We start from the raw sequence: 22,787 nt of genomic DNA on the forward strand, positions 1-22,787 counted from the left end.
ACTACTGACGACGGATGAGAGACATGTCTCTATATGAGAGACATTTGTGCACCTCCAATCTATTGGAACCACCACTGAATCAAAGGATGGTCTCATGATTATGGCCAAAGGTTTGCTTACCTTTTTTTGCTGCTTTTTAAAAATATAACTGGGTATATCCCATTATCCCCTTGTGCCTTTGTTTACATTTAGCATCAGAAATTTCTCTTTCACTTTTTTTCTTAGTTAAGATAATTTTTCTCCCTGTTTTACTTGGTGTGCTTGTGGTGTTGTGATCCCCAAAAACTTTTTCACACAGAAATGGATGCAGAATATTTGTCGGCAGTTTCAACAGGTTCGTCAGTAGTTATGCCATTCATGCCGACCGGGCTAGCCGGGTGGGTAAAGTGCCTGCCTGGCAACCCAAAGGTCGTGGGTTCGAATCCCGCCTCAGGCTTGGATCAGAGTAGTGCAAAAACCTTGGGAGGTGTGTTATGGCCACAGAAGCCGATGCACCAACTTAAAAAAAAAAAAGAAAAAAAAAGCCATTCATGTATAGTTAGCCAGTGTTGCTCATTCCTTTTTTAGTGCTAACATAAAAGAATTATTTGCTACTTTTCTCTGTATTCTTAACCAAGAATTCCTCATAATGTGTTCTAGCTTGCTCAGCCCCCCTTGGTGACCTGATTGCAGACTAGTTTGTGCTTCCTGTAGGTTTCCATGTTGCCTACTCATTTATAATCATCTCTCATGTTTCTTCTTTGCCACTAATCTGATCATTTAGATCTAAACCTAGAACAGTATCTCTTTTTTGGTATAAAAGCCTTATTAGCTTTAATAATTACTTTCCCAAGTGCCTCCATTTAGAATTCTTTGTTGATAATATCATTAGTTGGTCCCACTGAATAAAATTTCAGAACAGTCTGAGAACCCCCTCTCTTTACCTGCCGACCGGGCTAGCCGAGTGGGTAAAGTACCTGCCTGGCAACCCAAAGGTCGCGGGTTCGATTCCCGCCTCGGGCTTGGATCAAAGTACTGCAAAAAACCTTGGGAGGTGCAATATGGCCACAGAAGCCGATGCGCCAACAACTACCAAATCAAAAAAAAAAAAAAAAAAAATCACCCTCTCTTTACCATTGACAGTAGTTATATCTTTAAATAAATCCTACATCAATATATTATGATCACTGCCATAGTGTTTCCTTTATCTGTGTATTCTTGATGTATGAATGGTCATTGCTGATTATCAGATCGACAATAGGAGTAATCTGATTTTTATAGGAGTAATTTTTTCTCTTGTTGTCTCTGCAACATGCTGCTGTAGAAAACTGTCATCCAGTATGGGTTATGAACCCACAACTCTAAGACATTCTGATCTTCTAGTCCACTCTATGGTGTCTGTGTAGTTGTTTGTTATACTCATCGCAGTCATTTAGCCCATAGCATTCTCCTATTCTCGATTCAGTTTTCCCATTGCTTTATACCACACTGAACCGGGTTAGTATTGCTCTATCCAGCCACATCCTCTGGGAACACTGTCTTAGATGTTGTGCATTTCTTAACCAAGAGCATCACCTCCCCCACCTCCTGCACACTGTACTTTCAAATTCTGCATCCCTTATATCTGAATGGTACCATGTTTCCAATATACCCACTATGTTGACATTTGATAACTTAACCAGTACTTGAAATTTGTTTACTCTACTCATAGCATTGGTAAGCAAGTATACATGCACATGTTTTTTCCTTTTAATAACACCAACACATGTATTTGCTTATCCCATGAAGATCCTCAGCAAGACTTGTAATCTACACTTCACTTTTTATGCTGCTGTACAAAGGGTACTAGGAAAGTTTTGCAATACAGCTTTGTTTATTTAATTTTTTCAAAGTAATTTCCTCTACATTCAATACACCTCTCCATCCTCCGAAACCAATCTTTAAACCAGTTCTGCCAAGTTTCACTAGGGAGTAAAGCACACTCGTTGTCCCAAGCCCGTAGAAGGTCCTCATCACTGGAAAACCGCCTCCCTTTTAGCTTCATTTTCACATGCGGGAACAGTGCAAAGTCGCAGGGAGCAAGGTCTGCACTGTAGGGAGGGTGCTTGAGAAGTTTCAGTCCTGTCGTGGTCAAATATTCGGTGCAGGCTTTGGCGCGGTGAGCTGGAGCATTTTCGTGATGGAGGTACCAAGTGTCCATTCTTGACTTTGGCCGCAGGTTCTTCATAGATCCAATAACTTTAGGCAGGCATTGTTCAGTATACCACTTAGCTGTGACTGTCTTCTGCGTGTCCAAAACGACACGTTCCACAATTCCACTCGATTTGAAAAATACAGCTATCATTTTCTTTTTTACAGATCGGGATTTTCTGACAATTACGGGTGTGTCGTCATCATCAAAGACCCAAACTTTGTTTTGAGCCTTGGTCGGCAGATCGTAATAGTACAGCCAAGTCTCGTCACCTGTCATAATGTTGTTCACATACCGAGATTGTCCCTTATCAAACTTTTTTAACATCTCCCGGCACCAAGTCACACGTCATGTCATCTGCTCTTCAGTCAGTTGATGCGGCACCCAGAGAGAACAAAGTTTCTTCACGTGCAAATGATCTTGCAGAATCGAACGAATTGCTGGTGCATTTAGGCCCAAAGTATCCTCTATCTGTTGGTAGGTTACTCGCCTGTTTTCGGCAAGCATTTTCCTCACAGCAGTAACGTTTTCCTCCGTAACTGACGTTCGTGGCCTTCCCGGCCTCTCAGAATCCTCCAGAGTGAAATTTGCCCTTTGGAATTCTCTATACCACCTGAATATCGTTGTACGATGTGGACAATCATCATCTAGTGCAAGTGTCATTTCTTCTAAGCACTGGTCTATGGTTAAACCACGCACGAAATTATACCGCAAAACTGTCCTTATCTCATTTCGTGACCACGATGCCATCGCAAGCACTTTACACTCTCACTACTAATGAATAACTGAGCCCATGGACTTGGCGCGGTGGCTACTATGCACGCATGAACATGTCTCAACATGCAGCAACAAGCAGCTTCCTGTGATTCATTGTTGCGTCATATTGCAAAACTTTCCTAGTACCCTTTGTATATCCCAATACAAGTAATGCAAGAATCACTCACCCCTGCTTATAGCTGCTGTTGATCTCTTAGTCTGTGTACCACCTCCTTCCAGACTGGTGGTTTTTTGACTCACTATCTCGATAGAATTAGCAAATATTCTTGCAGCCCTTTTATTTAAGTGTATCCCATCTGTGAAAGCAATCTCTTCCATTAACAAGCACAAACCATGCTGGGAAAAAATCTACCACTATTTTTTCTTGAAAATGTGAGGCTGTATTGCATATAGAATATTTATAATTGTATTGCAGTTATTATTTAAGCTTAAAAATCACTTGAAACATATGTGAATCAAAATCTTTATCTTTTGGCTATTAATTATTCTAAGTAAAAATTTTCAAATATGATTTAACCAAAAATGAAACAATTTGATATTGGTTTTTGTCATGAAGGGAGTATTGGGGTCCCCCCCTTCCCCAAACTTTTTTTTTTTTAAATAAAATGCAGGACAATTCAGGTTAAACCAGGGCTTGTGAGGATCCTGCTGTAATATGTTCAAGCAGAAAACAATTTTGACCTGATCATATATGAATTTTAAATCAACAAGAGAAGAGAAAAGTGTGCGCTTTTGTTAATCAAACTGTTTTTTAATATATGTGACTATATGGTGTACAGTTTTCTTTGGAAAATGCTATTTTAATAAATCTGAGGTATCTATTAGCAGTGCATCATTTTCAAGTTAAAAATTTTTAGTCTGCATGCTTTTTGTAAAAATTTAGTTAGTAAGTTAATACTAAGGAAGCTGAAGTTGTTGAAGGATGCCAAATTAGGATACTTGTTTTAAAATAAATTTACTTAAGAAATTTTAAAATTTTTATAAAAAATTACTTAAATATAAAATAAATCTGCAATGGAGCCTAATATTAATTATTATTATAAGTTATATTGCTGTGTGTTTCTCAGCATTGCGCAGTCCTCCACAATTGTTCACTATGCCTTATTTTGACTAATATAAATTAGTCATGAATTTGACTAATGTGATTATTTTTAATATTATTGATGTAGGATAAATTAGAATTAGTCATGAATTTGACTAATGTGATTATTTTTCCACTAACATTATAGTTTAGCACAACATTAACAACTTGAAGAAATTTTTGCCTTTTTCAAAAATATATTTTTTTGAAAATTCTGTGTGTGTTTATAGGCAACATAACTGCTTACATGGCCACTGGCCATTTATTATTATTGCACAAATGGTGACTTAAATTTTATTATGCTGGCACCGATAAATTAATATTAAGGTATATTAAAGTATTCAGGCTAAGGCATATTAAAATTATTCGGGCTATCAAAATTTGATTGTTAACTCAATTAAATTCTATTAAACTAAACACACACAGTTTGCTTTGCATTGGCAACATCCCCTTGTGTAGTAATGGACTGGTCTGTGACACTGGTGAAAGCTCAAAGTTGGAAACAGCTGATATAAGTTGTAGTTCACACACACATGGAGATTTTTGAGTGACTGTGAAGAAGAATGGATTGGTGTTGAGATCTTTCTTCTTTGATTGTGGAATGATTTTGGAGCAAGATGTGCAGGTGTCAGTATCTTGACAACAGCCGACATGGTTAGGGATAGTTACAAAAAATCATCTGGTAAGTGCTTTGAATCAAAATTGAAACTCTTTGTAGATAATGTTGCTAATACTGAATTCATTGATAACAAATAGTAAAGATAGGAATAGTAAAGATAGCAAAAATAATGTAAATTCTGTTTATAAGTTTGACTTCAAAAATTGATTTATTTACCAGCAAATTGCATGAAAAATTCAAAAGTGCTGTTAAAATATTACTATGATGAATTTTGTAATGCTATAGATTGTAGCAGAGTTATAGGAATAGTTTTAATTTTGCTGCATATTTAACAACCACAAACCCTGAAAAAGCTGGCACATTAAATATATATATATATTTGCAGTGCAGAAATATTAAAAAAGTTTTAAAAAAAAGGTGGGGGGGAAGGCAAACCAGTATTTGTATCAGTGATACAAGTACTGGTTTGCGATCACATTTCGCTTTAATAATCCATGCAAAAAATGGTGACATTTTTTAAATGTTATAACTTATTCATTTAAATTTGAACTGCTCTTACAAATTATAGCCAAAGTAATTGGTCATAGAGCACCTGTGTTAGCTGGTGACCACTGTAAAATAACTGAAAGTGAAGAGATGTAGAAAATGTGCAGTGTGGGCACAGGTGAATAAATGTATGCTTTTTTAATTTCAACTGTGCTGGAGAATCCAAATCCAGCTCAGTTCCTGCAGAAAACGTCCTTGCTGGCCAGGATGAAATCTGACCCACCCCACGTGCACACACACATAGGGAGGTTTACCCACCTATGATCATGGATAATGTTGTTGATATGATGATGCCATGACATGATTTATAATTAGTATATTAGCCCTTGCTCATAATTTTATGGTAAAGAGAAGTTAAGTGTGGGCAAACTTTCTAATTATAACATTTAAAAAAGGTAGGGAATGGGCTTTGCCAGTTTTCATGATGAACTTTAAAAACCCGGAGCAGCTATTGAAAGTTAAAGGGACTGCTTCATTCCCCCATGAAGTGTACAAAAATATCATCTATATATCTTCTTTGCATGACAATGAGAAAAGTAGGGATAGCCTCAGGTTCAAAGACTTGGTGATAAAGATGGCTGTGTTAGAACTAACTTGCAAACCCATTGCTAAACCACCAACAGATTTGTTTGCAAATTATATCCTAAAATATAATTTGCAAACAAAAAGTTTCATAAAGTTTGAAATTTTTTCTTAGATGTATTGGTTTGTAAATTATATCTCAAATATTTTTTTTTGTACATTAATATCTTCTGAAATCCCTGTTGTTTCATAATATAATAGAGTATAGGAATTATCGAGCACTTAACAGCTCTCTATTATCAATCTATTAATATCTTCAAAAAAAACCACCACCAATCTGTTTGTACACTATATCTTCAAGTATGCAAAGGCAGGGCTTCACAAATGTATATAACAGTAAGTTGTTTCTCAGGTCTGTTTCTTGTATATCCATGTATACACTATTGGAACTGGGTATTAAGACTGTTAAGTTTGCTCTCACAGAATTGTGGCTAAACCTTAGGAGTAACTTTATGATACAAACATTTGTGGGCCAATGTAAGCTGCTGTGAAGCCTGACATAGCCAAGTCTCTTTGAGTAGACTGGGGTTCAAGCCTGTGACTGCTAAATACGATTAATGTTTGTATTGATAATTTATTATAAACTCCTCTGACCTGATTGTCGTGCCAGAGTATATAAACAAGAACAATGATAATACAGGTTCAGTAGAAATTTAATTCTTTTAATTCTTACACAATTTAATTTTTAAATTGCATGTGCTGTCTAATGAGGCCTCCAGACCTGTATACAGTACCCAAGGCAATCATCAGGCCACACCTTGAGTACTGTATGTAGGTCTGGAGGCCTCATTTTAAGAAGGATGTAGAGCTGTTGCAACGAGTGCAGAGAAGGACAACAAGATTAGTGAATAGAACAAAGGGTTGCTCTTACAAAGAAAGGCTGAAGTTTTGCAAATTACAGTGTCTGGAGACTAGGCACCTGTGAATGTGATCTGATTGAGATATATAAAGCCTTGAATGGTTTGAGCATGCTCAATGCTGATGGGAGTCTTCCTCTGCTCAGAATAATTACCCGAGAGGGCATAAATTCAAATTGAGGAAAGACAGTTGTAGGATAGATGTGTGGAAGTTTGCCTTTAGCCAGCGGGTGGTTGATTGCTGGAACAAACTTCCATCTGTCGTTGTAGTTGATAGCTTAAACAGATTCAAGGCAGAACTAGACAGACATTTGGAGTGAGTGGATGGGTGAAATGAGAAGGGTTTTTTTTTTTTTGTTTTTTTTTTTTTTTTTGGCTGATGCTATATAAGCATGCTTTCTTGCATCATGTGCCCTTGCTAATGCTAATATAGTCGTGTGTAAAGGTCAGTTATCTTGAGGAATATGCTGAAGAATCTAGATTTTCTGCCATTATGTACCATTGAACAATGTTGATGACCTCTCTTTGATTGTTTCTTACATCAGTTAGCTGTGTTCAACTGCATGATCTTCATTTGCTGAATGAAAATTGATTATTGGACTAGTCTCAGTATGCCTGAGATGGTCATATTTTTTTCACACATGACTTTTCACATATGATTGTGAAGGCTAGGGTTGGGTCGTTGTGCAGGCAGATATGAAGTTTTCTGAGCAGTGCAGACGGGCTGCAAGAGTAGCTCATGGTGTATTGTCGATGATATATAGGAATTTTTCTAGCAGGGATAAGGAGGTGATTATTCCCTTGTATAAGGAAATGGTCAGGCCACACCTAGAGTACTGTATACAGGTCTAGAGGCCTCATTTCAAGAAAGATGTAGAGATGCTGGAACAAGTACAGAGAAGGGCAACAAGATTAGGGAATGGAACAAAGGGGTGCTCTTACGAAGAAAGGCTTAAGTTTTGCAAATTACAGTGTCTGGAGACTAGGCACCAGCGAGGTGATCTGATAGAGGTGTATAAAGCCTTGAATGGTTTGAGCATGCTCAGTGCTGATGGGATTCTTCCTCTTGCTCAGAATAATCACCTGAGAGGGCATAAATTCAAATTGAGGAAGAACAGATGTAGGATAGACGTGAGGAAATTTGCCTTTAGCCAGCGGGTGGTTGGTTGGTTGGTGGAACAGACTTCCCTCCCTTGTTGTGGAAGTTGATAGCCTAAATAAGTTTAAGGCTCAGCTGGACAGGTATTTCGAACGAACAGAGGGGTGAAGTGGAAGTGGTTATTTTTTATTTATTTATTTATTTATTTTTTTTTTTTTTGGCTGATGCTGCATAAGTTTGCTTTCTTGCATCAAATGCCTTTACTAATGCTAATGAACCCAGTAGGGTGCAATTTCTAAGATATGCAAACTAGCTCATCTGATACTGTCATGCCATGTTCAGTCATTTAAATCAATTTTCCTGCCTATTCTTGCACTGAATTTTGCACACAGAGCATTCTTACATTTATTTATTTTTTTAATGTCTTCATTTTTATTTACTATTAGTAGTTTCTTAATTAAACATTTTAAAAAAATGATATGCAAAAAAAAAATAATAGTATTAGTGTTATTTCTTCAAAGCTTTCCATGAAAAGTATAGATAAAAATATTGTATTAATTTCCTTTTTTTTTTTTTTTTTTTTTTTTGGGTGGGGGGGATTAGGTTGTATGAAACAGTCACTCCTGTAGAGAATTCCACTGTCAAAGAAGTAGCATTTGTATTAAGGGAATGGCTTGTTATTTGGAAAAGGTTATATGTGGTAAGTAATTATTATTATTATTTTTTTGACCTAAGAATTCCAGTAAGATTTTTGACCTCCTTTTATTTAATTTGATGCAAAAATAATGTGAAAAAATAAGATTCATAATCTTAATAGTGTAATTTTAAAGAAATAGTCACTCAAAGAACACACTTTGTTGCATATATTATGTTATGCATTTAATGAAGTGTTCTACCCCGAGAATCTTTATCAGCAGCTAAATTCTGTTTACAAAAGAACTACTTAGATAATGATTATATTAAAATCATATAGTGAAGAATGAGATGAGCTGAGTATGGGTGTGGGTATAACAGACCTCCAGTCATTGTGTCCAATTAACATCATTGTGTCATAACTTTCCTAACTAAACTCCATTGGAGTTTGGATTTCTGCTTAACGTTGCATTTCTTAATTATGCTGGACTAGAAGCGTCATGGAATAGCCTGCAGAAAAATCAAGTTCATTGAGTGGCTTTTAGAACATTTTCGAAAATCTTACTAAAATGATACATCCTAATATCAATTAAAATAATAATAAAAAAGCAAAACTATATATGAAAATGACAGTACAGAATGCTAAGTTAACTAATAGTGATAAAACTAATGATAAATGACTTTATTGCTCCAATTTGAGGTCATTTGTTGGAATGGGAATAATAGCAGTATGATGCACTTTGCCCAGAATTGATACTTTTTGCTGATACATTTTAATATTAAACAAAAATAACAGTAAAAAAAAAAAGGTGAAATGTGTATCAAAGTAGAGACTGGAATCTTGAATTTATCAAGGCCTAGTTTCTGATGCTTTTACTACTATTCCAACTTCATCTTCAATCCAATCAATTGGAATCCAGTGATGTTGATGATGAGAATTACCTGTTTACCCCTGGCACCTCCGTAGCCAGGTGGGCAGAAGCAGCAGTGCGTAGCACACGCTTCTTGATTAGACCGGGGTTTGAGCCCGTGACCACCAAATATGGAGGATGCGGAAAGGTCAGGGAATAACCACCGCATATCCCTAGAGCAATATGGTCTTAGTTGCTAATGCTCCTAAAAACCAAATAACAACAACAGCCTGTTTACCCTTGTTTATTGCTTTCCTTGTGAAACTTTTCTTAATAAAACTATTTTGTCTGGTTAGTTGAGGAAAACAAGGATAAGTTAAAGTTTTATTTGTAATTTTGCAGTTAAAAGAAGATATTGCTTGCTTGGCAGCATGATGTTTCACAAGTGCTGTTGGTTATAGTTTGTCATGCCTGCATTGTGCCATCATTGGAGCTGATTAAGTGAAAATGTGGCAAGTGGCATGCTCGTTATTGCTAGCATATAGTAATCCCACAGCCATCAAAACTTCACAGTAGTTTTATTTACATGAGAAATTAAACCACAGTTCTCCTTTAGTAGCTATATAAAAACATTTAAAGTGTAAAAACAAAACAATTAAACATTTAAAGTGTTAAAAGTGCAGAAACATTTAAAGTGCTTTTTAAAAGTACAAAATGACAGTTCCAAAATTTCTCTGCTCTATCTCGCTGAATGGCAGTTCACCTATTTTTTAACAAAATATTGTGTTAATGAAAATGAGTGGTGCCACTCAGCATTAGAATCATTGTGAGTAAGTGAGTAAGTAAGTGCGGGCTCCGGGTGCCAAGCGCTGTAGTGATCAGGTGATTTCTGAGTGATTCATAGTGTTTGTTTACTCAAAGCCACAGTTCTTCAGTTTGAAAAATTTTTTTACATTCTTGTTAATCAATAACAAACTTAGGCTTAGGAATTGTAAGCAAGTTGAAGAAAGGAAAGCCACTTTTCTTTCTTTTTCCTTTAGACTGTCATTAACTTTTATACCACTTTGTCAATCTAGAGGCACTGCTCCTGCCTCTCCGTGGCAGGGCCGGTAACCTGGGAGAAGAAATCCACTCTCCCAGGGCTGAAAGGAGCAAAGATGGATAACAATATGTTTCCACCTTTAGAGCCATTGAGCCCAAGAATAGAGACAAATCACACAAATAATGACTTTTCTCAACCGAAGAGGTTGAACAACAACCTAAAGAGGAGATACCAGCCTTCCTATTCTTGCATTTTCTATCAGATCAACCTCTGAACAAATTATCACCCTTTCTAGTGCAGAAATGCATTGAGTCTGCTGCTGGTTCACCTAAATCAGTAAGGTGACTTCAGTGAGTTGATCTTTTAATAGAGACTACTTAACCTCAACGTTCTGTGAAGCTATTAAAGCTCACAAACTTTGGAGGACACCCAATAAAAGTTACTCCCCATGCCACTTTAAACTCCTCTAAGGGAGTAATAACAGAATGGGACTTATTACTTGTATCAGAGGAGAAAATTGTCCAAGAATTACACAATCAAAAAGTCATCCAAGAAAGGAGAATCATGACCCAAAAAGATAGTACTCTGGTTCCAACAAGGAGCATAATTATTACTTTTAGCACTTCTAACTTACCAACATCTGTGAAACCAGGCTACCTGCATTGCTGTCCGACCATGCATTCCAAATCCCATCGGGTGCTACAAATGCCAAAAATATGGACACTCCCGGACTGCATGTCGAGGTGAGGAAATATCTCCTAACTGCGGGTCAAAAGAGCATAACCATCTGATTGTGCCACTACCACTCCACATTGTCCAAATTGTAAGGGTAACCACCCAGCTTTCTCAAAAAACATGTGAATTATAGAAGCAAGAGGAAAAAATTCAGAAATAAAGTAGAGAACAAAGTGACATACTCATTGGCAAGAAGACAGATGATCAAAACAGAGACAAAGCGAACGTTTACTACAGTAGGCCTCCGTAGCCGAGTGGGCAGGAGCGGGAGTGCAGTAGCACAAGCTCTTTGAGTAGACCGGGATTCAAGCCCCTGACTGCTGAATACGGTCGATCTGCCAACCCGCCCTGGACCAGCGTGGCAGATTATGGTCCATTTCCCTCAACATGAATTGTTGAGGAGCCTTCCACCCTGCAGTGGGTTGATAATGGCTGCACTTTACTTTTTTACTACAGCAGCCCAAACTTTACAGTCTGTAGGGATCCAGACAAGTATCGGTTCCTCCGAATATATCAGTTGTGAACTGGGCACGTTCATTGCTCTCTGTTTCAAAACAGTGTCCTACACAAAAAACAACTGAACAGTTCAGTAATACCCCAGTTACCATACCGACTGATGTTTCCTCAACAATAAAACCAAAAGTGACAGAAACCATGAAACTGCAATCATCACCCACCACTGGAATGGACATCGACGAACATCATGATTCAGAAGATGGCATTTTAAAATTACATGCAACTGATGAGATGGATGTGACCTGCCCCATTTTTCCTAAGAAAGACAAAACAAAACTAGATCGACACAAGCAAGCTACAGCTAAAAAAAGGTTAGAACCAAAAACAACACATAAAACCACATAATGGAAAAAATCTTTCAATGGAATTGCAGAGGCTTTTGGAACACAAAAGATGATTTGCAGGATCCAGTTGATCAATATGAACCAGCTGGCATAGCCTTATAAGAAACTTTTAATTTCACGAGTGTGTCCTTCCGTCAAAAATTATACAGTCTTTAGACGAGATAGGAGTATTGACATGTCAGCTCATGGAGGGGGTGGCTATTAGTGTAAGAAATAACATCCCATCCGAACATGTTTCTCCTCAGACTCCTTTTGAAGTAGTGGCAATGCAATTGTAATTGGTATCACCATTACAATAGCTTCTATATATCTCCCTCCTAATTTCGCTTTCTCTTCAGATGATTTAGAACAGTAGTTTTCAACCTTTTTTTTCTCTCATGGCCCACTTCTGAGTTTCATTCACCTCTGGTGGTCACCCCTCATTTGTTTAATTATAATAAACGTAATATTTATAATAAATATGTACTTTATCAACTGCACTTTTTATTTATAACATGTATTATTTGTTTATAATCTAAGGAATACAGCAATACCTCGTTTAGTACAGCTTCAAACAGCACAGGTTTCACTATAACGCTGTTTCCAATTAAGTTTAAGCGGGAAATTTACTTATTAAAACTCATTCAATAGCCTAGACGCGTACTCTGCATATATGCTGCATTGTCGTAGCCTAGGTACGGTACATATATGCTGCAGTGCCAACTCTATTGTCTCACATGCACATGTGATAATAGCTCCCCTCAGGCAGTCAGTTGCAATGTGCAACAGTGTTCAGTATTCTTAATTTCATCTTGATGAGAAGACGTGACAGCTTTTCAAACTTTTCATTTCACAATTTATTTTTTACCCTTTTAAAAATACGATTGAAAATATATCCGCGTCTTTGTTAGAAAGCACTGCCAACAACATGCATTCTGTTTGGCAGCATGTTTTGCACCATTTGGTAAATGATTTCACTGGTTTTGAATCGCAAGTTCAGGCAACTGCCGAAGACATTGTGAAGATTGGAAAAGACTTGGGATTTGGAACTTTGGACACTGTCAATGTACGTGACTGCATTGACTCACATGCAAGTGACTTAGATGACCCTACTCTCCTTGAAATTGATGAGCAAACTGCATATGAAGAAGAGGAACACAATTCTGAAGTGGTACCAAAAGTATTTTCAACAGAAGAATTGGAGAAAGTTTTTCATGGGGTTGACATGGCCTGAGAGGCTATTATGAATGGAAATCCGAATGTTGAACATAACATCAAGATACAGCAAATTGTACAAAATGAGATTTGATGCTACAAAGTCTTGAACACTGAGAAAAAGAAGAGATGACTTCATTATTGAAATACCTAAATAAATAACTGCCTTTTTTAAAGTTTTTTTTCTCATCTCTCATGGTGTTTGCTTTTCATTAAAAAATTTGCAATATTTTTTTAATTTCAAATCCTTTTTAATTGCTATCAAGAGCAAATTGTTTATAGATTTATTGTAATTTGTTTATAGACTGTTTCTCTGTTATGCATTCTTCTAAAATCCATTATAATTATACCTTAATTAGCACAGTTTCACATAACACGGAATAGTTAAGTACCAATTATCAGTGCTATGCGGGATATTGCTGTATTAATAATAATAAAAAAGGGGTTTATTAACTACAATCTTTATTTATAATAGAATTTTTACTCATATATTTTGTTTATTCACAATATACAATTACGCTCCTAACGAAAAATATTACAATAATATTATTGTCCCTTAGTTTAGTGAGATCTGCAAGGATCTCACTAATTTCTTTTTTATATTAGTAATAATTTTATTTTAGAAGTGAACTTTTTGGGGCCCACTTAACAGTTTCTATGGCCCCCAATTTTACAACTGTTACCTGTGGCACTTCAGAAATACAGCATGGCCCCATCGAGAACCACTGATTTAGAAAATCCAGTAGATCAGCTGCCATCTCCGTTCTGCTTACTTGGTGACTTCAATGCCCATCATCCGCTATGGGGATCTCCAAAAATTGACAAAAGGGGTAAAATTGCTGCTTACACTCATAACCTTACCTTTTAAACACTGGTGAACCCACCTCTGTCCATTTTTCTACAGGATCCATGACTGCAATAGACCTTTCAGCCTGTTCCATATATGCCAATATGGAGTGGTCAGTTCTCGATAACCCACTAACACTAAACAGTGATCATCTACTGATTCATTGCAATATTCAAACACAAGTAAACTTGTCTCCATTGCAGTGATCCACTTGGAAATTCCTTAAGGCAAACTGGCATGAATATGCCTCCCTAATCCAGTTTGATGATGAGATAGTCCTGTCCCAGCTCCCGTAGGTAGTGTCACCGATCGTATAACGAATCGGATATTACAAGTTGCAAATTCTGCAATATCGAAATCTTTGCTTGAGAAACACAAACACAGCAGTTACTGGTGGAATCAAGAATGCACACATGCTAAACAGACAAAAAATCGAGCTTGGAATTTATTTCACAAATTCCCTACAACTGCTAATCCTGTTAACTTTAAAAGACTCAAGGCCAAATTCTGCCAAATAAAAAGAAAAGCAAAGAAAGACACTTGGATGAGTTTTGCTTCCACCATAAACAAGGACACGGACAACAGACTCATATGGAAGAAAATCCAAGCACTTAAGTGGAGGAGAATTGTTGAAGTTAAACATAAGAAAGGCACTTAGGGTTGACGGGATCTATCCAGTTATATTAAAGGAGGCAGCAAAGGAAGTAAGCCAACCATTAGCCATAATTATGAGAGCTTCCTTGGACTTAGGGGAGGTTCCCCATGGACCCTTTATACAAGGCAATTTGAAGGTGTGCAAATGTATCACCAATTCACAAAGGGGGTTCAAAAGGTGACACGAGTAACTACAGACCTGTTAGTTTAACTTGTGTTCTGGGGAAAATAATGGAATCGCTGGTTAAAGAAGCATTGCAGGATCATCTAGGCAAGACTGCAGTAATAGTTAAGACAGAGCATGGGTTTGTTAAAGGGAGGTCTTGTCTGACCAATTTGATTGGATACTATGATGTGGTCACAAAGGAACTGAATGCCAAAAATAATTTTGATATCATATACTTGGATTTCAGGAAAACTTTTGATACTGTTGCACACGGAAGATTGCTGTACAAATTGGAGAGGTATAGCATTAAGGGTAAGTTGCTACAATGGATAAAGGGATGGTTGAATGGGAGACGACAGAGGGTTCTAATCAATGGACACTGCTCTTTGTGGACAAATGTTATTAGTGGAGTTCCCCAGAATTCAGTGTTGGGTCCATTGTTGTTTTGTTTATTTATCAGTGATATTGATGAAGGTATATCAAGTTTAATGTTGTCCAAGTTTGCAGATGATACAAAGGTTGGCATGGTTATTAACGACAGTAAAGACAGTATGCTACTCCAACTGGTTCTAGATAAGTTGGGAAAATGGGCTGAGAAGTGGCAACTGAAGTTTAACATTTACAAATGCAAAGTACTGCATATGGGTAGCAATAACCGAAGAGAAACATACCAACTGTGTGGTACTACACTCAGGTAAGCGGAAAGTGAAAAAGATTTGGGGTAATTGTGCAGTCAAATATGAAGTTTGCTGAGAGTGCAGACAAGCTGCCAGGGGCAGGTCTTGTCAATGATATATAGGAATTTTGCTAGCAGGGACAGGGAGGTGATTATCCCTTTATACAAGGCAATGTATAATTGCCTTGTATAAAGGGATAATCCCTTTTCCTCGTATAACGGGACTATTGCCTTGTATATAAATGTCTGGAGGCCTCATTTTAGGAAGGATGTAGAGTTGCTAGAACTTGTACAAAGGAGGGCAACAAGATTGTTGAGGGGAACAAAGGGGTACTCTTACCAAGAAAGGCTTAATTTCTGCAAATTGTAGTGCCTGGAGAGTAGGCACCTGCGAAGTGATCTGATTGAGTTGTATAAGACCTTGAACAGGTTGAGCAAGCTAAATGCTGTTGGGATTCTTGTTCTTTCTCAGACTAAGAACCTGAGGGGTCACAGTTTTAAATTGAGGAAAGATAATTGTAGAATAGATGTGTGGAAATTTGCCTTTAGCTAGCGGGTAGTTGATTGGTGGAACAGGCTTGCATATTTTGTTGTGGTTGCTAATAGCCTAAATAAATTTAAGGCTGAGCTGGACAGGCATCAGGATTTTTTTTTTTTTGCTGATGCTGCATGAACATTAGTGTAACCAGGTGATCTCTATATTGTATGTGCAAAGCAGATAGTTTTATTTAGGTTTTAAATACAATTTTCTTTATTTGTATTGCAAAACATTTAAACTACAAGAAGTAGGCAGAGTTCCAGGAAGGAAATTCACCTTTCTGTTTCTTGTTAATCTTACTAACCAAACTAACTCAGCCACTTGGTTACCCTTGCCGCACTGCTCCTGCTTCCCCGTGGCGGGATCAGTAACCTGGAAATGAAAGCTATCTTTCCAGGGCTAAAAGGAGCAAAATGATCTCCCCTACAGGACATAGGGATCCTAATATGGTTACTCATGAGATAGAAGACTAACTTATGCAGTGCTAAACATCAAAAAACTGACAGTGTTCAAAGAAGGGCTCCAATGCTCCTTTTATTGAATTCGACCCAAGAACAGTCTCTAGGTAGGCGCTAACCTTTTAAAATTCAGAAATACCTAGAAAATCTAATAGGATCTCCGAAAACAACCAAGTGTCTGAGATCTGGCAACTTGCTTGTTGAAGTCTCAGACGAATGGCAATCACAACGGCTCCAAAAACTAACATCCTTTGGAGGGTTATCGATTACTGTGTCCCCTCATTCTACTCTAAACACCTCCAGGGGTGCGATAACTGATTGGAATCTCATAAATCTCTCAGAGGAAGAGTTGAAAAATGAATTACAAGACCAGGGAATTGTGCATGTAAAGTGCATATATATATATATATATATATATATATATACATACATACACACAAAAGGAGACAGTGCTCTAGTTCCAACTTGGAATATAATACTAACATTTGATAGCCCCTAACCTCCAACATCCATCAAAGCAGGCTATCTGAATTGTCAGATAAAATTGTACATTCCTAACCCAACACGCTGTTTTAAATGCAAAAAATTTGGACATTCCCAAAACGTGTGTAGAGGTTTAGCCATGGGTGCAAATTGTGGTTCACCCAAGCACAATCACTCTGACTGCAAAGCAGAGCAGCACAAATGCTCACATTATAATGGCCCACATGCTGCCTACACCAGAGATTGTCCCCTATGGAAAAAGGGGGAAAAAAACATTCAATGGTTTGAAGCCGAAAAAAGCATCTCGTACCAAGAATCTAAAAAATCCGTACAGGCGCAATTTAACACTCGACCCAGCTTCACTGAAGTAGTCCAAAAGCCAACTGCAGTAACCAGTACTGTGCAAAGAACAACAACAACTGGTTCTCAAACTGAAGTAAAGTTTCCCCCAGACAGATCAATGTCAGACTGGGGTTGGTCGATTTTGGAAGCTGTGCCCGTATCTAGTAAACCATCGAAGACAAACGAGGCGGCTGATAACACACCAATCACTGTTCCGCATACTACTAATAACCCAATGTACTCAAAAAGTAATGATACTACTAAAACTGATTTAATAGAAATGGAAGGAAACACTGATCGCGAAGAACCTGTTCTCAATCTCTTCCCAGAAAAAAAAATCTGGTCACAAAAAAAAAAAAAAATCTTCACAAAAAAAAAATCTGGTCAGCATAAGCCAACAGCACCTTTGACAGAAACTGAGGACCACACTTCACCCAAATAATACCCAATTTTGTTCAATGGAATTGTAGAGGGTATTGCAGCAACCTTGATGGCATTTGTGATCTCCTTCTTCAGTATAACCCAGTTACCTTTTGCCTCCAAGAAACTAACTTAACAGCTTCTGTTACTACCTCACTTAAATATCATGTTGTCTACAGAAAATATCGAGTTTCTCATGTGAGCAGTTTGGCTCGTGGAGGGGTTGCACTTGTAGTCAGCCCCAATATCCCTTCCTGACCATTAATGATACAAACAAATATAGAAGCAGTAGCTGCTTGAATATCCCTTTTTTTTTTTTTTTTTACCATTGTTTCCCTATATCTTCCCCCTAACCAAGACATTTCTTACACTGATCTTGAAACTGTTGTATCTCAGCTCCCTTCCCCCTTTTGCATCATGGGAGATTTTAATGCACATAATTCTCTATGGGGTGATAGAATACACGATAAATAAGGAAAAATATTAGAAAAGCTTCTAGATAAATTTAATCTGACCCTACTGAATACTGGTTTACCCACTTATTTTCATCTACTTTCTGGCTCAAGCTCAGCAATTGACCTCTCCATTTTGCTCACCAGCCCTTTTTCCACTGTTTGACTGGTCTGTTCATGATAGTCTACTGGGTAGTGATCACTATCCAACAGTCTGTCATATAGAATCAAATTCACCACCTTGTCATAATCAGACAGCCAAATGGAACGTTGCCAAAGCTGATTGGGTTAAATATAGGCAGCTAGCAATCCTACAAAAAACAGCTGTTTAAAACAGTCAATAAATAATGCTGTTGATTATGTAACAAACCAAAGAAACCTAGAAATTAAAGTCCCTTGCTGAAAAGTAGACCCTAAATTTTAACACAGACCACAACCAGAAGTACAGCTGTCCCTTCACCATAATTGAACTATTGCTTGCTCTTAACAGCCCAAAACCTAGTGCTGCTGGACCTGACGGAATTCACTATTTCATGTTAAAAGAGCTGAGCAGAAAGTTGCTTCATGTCTTACTCCAGCTATATAACTGGGTTTTCACAGAAAATACTTTCCTTGATACCTGGCGACACTTGTATGTCATAGCATTATTAAAACCTGGCAAGGACTCAATGAACCCACTTCACTATCGACCTATTGCCCTCACCAGCTGTATGGGCGAAATAATGGAAAAAAATGGTAAACTTTCGTCTTACCTGGGTGCTGAGCAAATACAACCTTATCAATTCATCTCAGTGTGGATTTCATACAGGTAGATCAACTTTAGACCTCTTGATACAAATGGAAAACCAGATTCGCAATGCCTTCTTAAGGAAAGAACATTTGACCACAGTTTATTTAGACGTTGAGAAAGCTTTTGACACAGCTTGACGATATGGAATTCTCCGTGATCTATATACATTAGGCTTCAGGGGTAATATGCCAAGGTTTATACAGAACTTTTTGAAGCAGCGATCCTTTCAGGTCCGCATTCAATCCACTGTCTCCCGAAAATTCATCCAAGAAGAAGGTGTTCCACTGGGCTCAGTTTTAAGTGCCACTCTATTCATTATAAAAATCAACTCAATTATTAAATACAGTGGTCATTCCAGCCACTGTATTTACTACTTTATATGCAGATGATGTTATTATATCTTGTCACTCCCAGAACATGAGAATGGTTGAGAGACAACTGCAAGGAGCTCTTAAGAAGATTACAATGTGGGCTGGAGATAACAGTTTTCGCATATCACCTGAAAAAACTGTTGCAGTTCATTGTTTGCTATTTGGTTTTTAGGAGCATTAGCAACTAAGGCCATATTGCTCCGGGAATATGCGGTGGTCATTCCCTGACCTTTCCGCATCCTTCGTATTTGGGGGTGACGGGCTCGAACCCCGGTCTAATCAAGAAGTGTGTGCTATGCACTGCTGCTCCTTCCCACCTGGCTACGGAGGCGCCTGCAGTTCATTTCTGTAGAAGACGTAATCTCCACCCTGACCCAATTCTAAAGCTGGGAAACCGTGATATACCTGTTGTGCCTACCATTCAATTCCTTGGGTTAACTTTAGATAAAAAATTTACCTTTCTTGACCACATTCAATAACTTAGAACCACCTGTTTCAAGAAATTAAACATTTTGAGAGTATTATCAGCTACATCATGGGGTGCTGACCATCATACATTTCATGCTATATCATGCTATTCATTTATATATCCTCCTTCATTTATATCATGCTATTGTAAGATCAAGGTTAGACTATGGATCACCAGTTTATAACTCTGCTAGATCTAGCATTTTGAGGTCTTTGGACCCTATTCACCATAGTGGCCTATGCATTGCTCTTGGAGCCTACCACACATCTCCTGTGCAGAACCTGTACGCTGAAGCTCACGATCCCCCACCCTCTCTACGAAGACAAATTTTACTGCTAAATTATGTTGTCAAAACAAAAAGCCCACCCCTGCATCCATTGTGGAAACATCTATTTACACCAGATTGGGAGAACTTGTATGCCATTTATCCATCAATAAATCGACCTGCAGGCAATTGATAATTGGCAGCTTGACCTTTCTAAAATAGCCACCACTAGTTTAATTACTCCTTCATGGGCTTTTTTGTCCTGCTACCTGTGATCTGTCCCTTCAAGAATAGGGGGAACTACTCTTTCTCCACAGAATATAAATCTGCTTCATAAATCTCTATTTGAGAAATATGAATCTTATATCAGGATATGCACAGATGGCTCCAAAACTGACCATCATGTCAGTGCTGCTGTTGTTCTTCCATCATCCATAATCTCTAGTCAGTTACCTTTAGAATGCAATATCTTTACTGCTGAACTGCATGCTGTACAAATGGCCCTATAAACTATAAAATTGTGCAAGTTTACCAGTAGTATTATTTTTACCGACTATCTCAAAGCCCCCGCTTTACAGCAACCAAGAAAGCATCACAACTACCTACTTGGTTATATTCAAAACTTGCTGGCTAATCTAGCTAAGAACACGAAAGTAGCAAAATTTTGTTGGGTCGCTAGCCATGTTGGCATACCTGCCAATGAGAGTGCTGACCATGCATCCAGATCTACTGTGCAACCAATTGATGACTCTTAAAATTCCTTTCACTGACTATAAAAGTCTTATAATAAAGCAAAGTATTAATTACTGACAAAACCAAGAAGGCAACAAACTCCTTCAGATTAAACGGGAACTCCAGTCTTGACCATCTAGTTTCTGCTCGAACCGAAAGGAAGAAGTCACACTTGCAAGATTACAAATAAGACATACACACACACCTTACACACTTTTATCTTCTTTCTTCCTCAGACCTGCCTTTTTGTCCGAACTGCCATGCTCAAATCACAGTCCAGCACATCATAGTTGACTGCCCTCTCTATAATGTAGTATGGCAAACCACCTTATCAAGGCATGCAGCCCAAATCACACCTACTTTGCAACAAATGTTAGAAAACAGATCTGATATTGATGCAGTTTTCACTTTCCTAAAAAGGATAAAATGCTATGACAGAATATAATGCTTAAATCTCAAATAATGCACATATCTCAGTTTTAATAATGCCTGTTATCTCCTACCATTGTTTGGCGCATAATGGCCTTTAGCTGCTGTAAAACCACCAACAACAACAATAATTAACAGTGTTATATTACTGCTATATATATATATATATATAAATATAATTAAAACAATATGTAAGATACGGATATAAGATAAAGAATATGAACAGTGTTTAAAGTACAATAATGTACAATAAAAGCTATCCGATAGAGCCTTAAAGCCATATAAATAGAATAAGAGTGTATTAAGCATAATAAAAGCATTCAGAGTTAGTCTTTAGGCCAATAAGGAAGATAATTTAGAATAAACATTCAGTATAAAAGTATACTCAGTGAGCCACGAAGCCAAAAGACTTAGATAGCTTGAGTTGATTTTGTGTTATACCCAATAAGTAAACAAATAATTAATAATTAAAGTAAAATAAATACAATTAAAATAAATGCAAGTAAAATAAAATGATGATGATGAGGTAAATTACTGCTAATAGGATACATTCAATGCTATGTTTACAAGTGCTAGCACCATTCAATACATCCAATCAATAATTGGCAAAGGCTGTCTGTTTCTGTTTATCTGCTAGTTTAGCTAGTTTACCAAATGAGCTAAAATTATCCAAATTTTACAAATTATATTAAAATTTTACAATTATATTAAAATTTAGCAGCATATTGGCAAAATAACAGCTAGCCCGACAGATAGCAGTGAAACAAATAATACAGAAAGTGAGAGCCAACTATAAATTACATGTGGGTTTAGAAGTGAAAGTTCTATTATGCTATTTAATTGTGAAAAGAAAATAATTTAAGCTATTTTCCTGTGGGAAAAAAAAAATAAAAATAAGTTATTAAGTAGTGAAAAAGAAAAAGCTTATGCTGAATTAAGGCGAAAGGAGGTAATAGCATCAAAATTTCACCCCAAATTGCTCCAATACATTTTGAGGTCTAGAATTTAGAGTTAGCAAGTAAAAAGCAAAGAAAATAGCATATAATAATAGAGGTATTTCGGATATACCTGGAGCGTAACTGCTCGTCTCTTTAGTAGGGATCCTGGTAAGTAGGTAGTAAAGATGTGAAAAAAAAGTACATTTTTAAAAGTTGTCCAAATACTGAATGTAGGAAAATTAGAATAAGAGATTGAAAAAAAAAAAGTAATAAAGAAAGAAATATTGAAATACCAGATGTAGTATATTAAAGAAATATTAGAAAAAAAGAAAGAAAATAAATCTCATACAGGGTGAGAGAAAATGTCTCTCACCCTGTATGAGCCATAATATTGGGTGTTTCAAAAATGGTCAATAATTTAAAGATGAAAAGTACAAAATAAAATAAGCAAAAAAGAAAGTTCCAGTGAACATTGGACCGCAAACAAACCATTTTTGAGGTAATGCACATTTTCTGTTAAGATCCGCCACTGACCATGGGAGCACTAGTTTAGCAAAAATCTGTGAATCCTTTGCTAAGTGTGGTTTTATTAAACATAAGATAATATATTTTTAATTTTTGATTTCAACACCACAGGATTTTACAGATGTTACATGTTACAGGATGTTCTTTCTAACACCCTTTCCTCAACATCAGGTGTTATGCTTCTGG

The 22,787-nt window shown here is 37.1% G+C and overlaps 1 protein-coding gene across 1 annotated transcript in view; it reads left to right on the forward strand.

Annotated features, from left to right (window-relative positions):
* The first annotated feature begins 4,679 nt into the window (after positions 1 to 4,679).
* Positions 4,680 to 22,787, forward strand: part of spg (dedicator of cytokinesis spg) — a 916,969-nt gene continuing 898,861 nt past the window's right edge. The window contains exons 1-3 of the mRNA XM_090372306.1: positions 4,680 to 4,710; positions 5,216 to 5,285; positions 8,335 to 8,431. Of these exons, the coding sequence (XP_090228432.1) occupies positions 4,680 to 4,710; positions 5,216 to 5,285; positions 8,335 to 8,431 (198 nt within the window). The remainder of the gene's footprint in view (positions 4,711 to 5,215; positions 5,286 to 8,334; positions 8,432 to 22,787) is intronic.

The sequence above is a fragment of the Mastigoproctus giganteus genome, chromosome 4, assembly GCF_048544385.1.
Source record: "Mastigoproctus giganteus isolate SK-2022 chromosome 4, ASM4854438v1, whole genome shotgun sequence".
Classification (NCBI taxonomy): Eukaryota; Metazoa; Arthropoda; class Arachnida; order Uropygi; family Thelyphonidae; genus Mastigoproctus; species Mastigoproctus giganteus.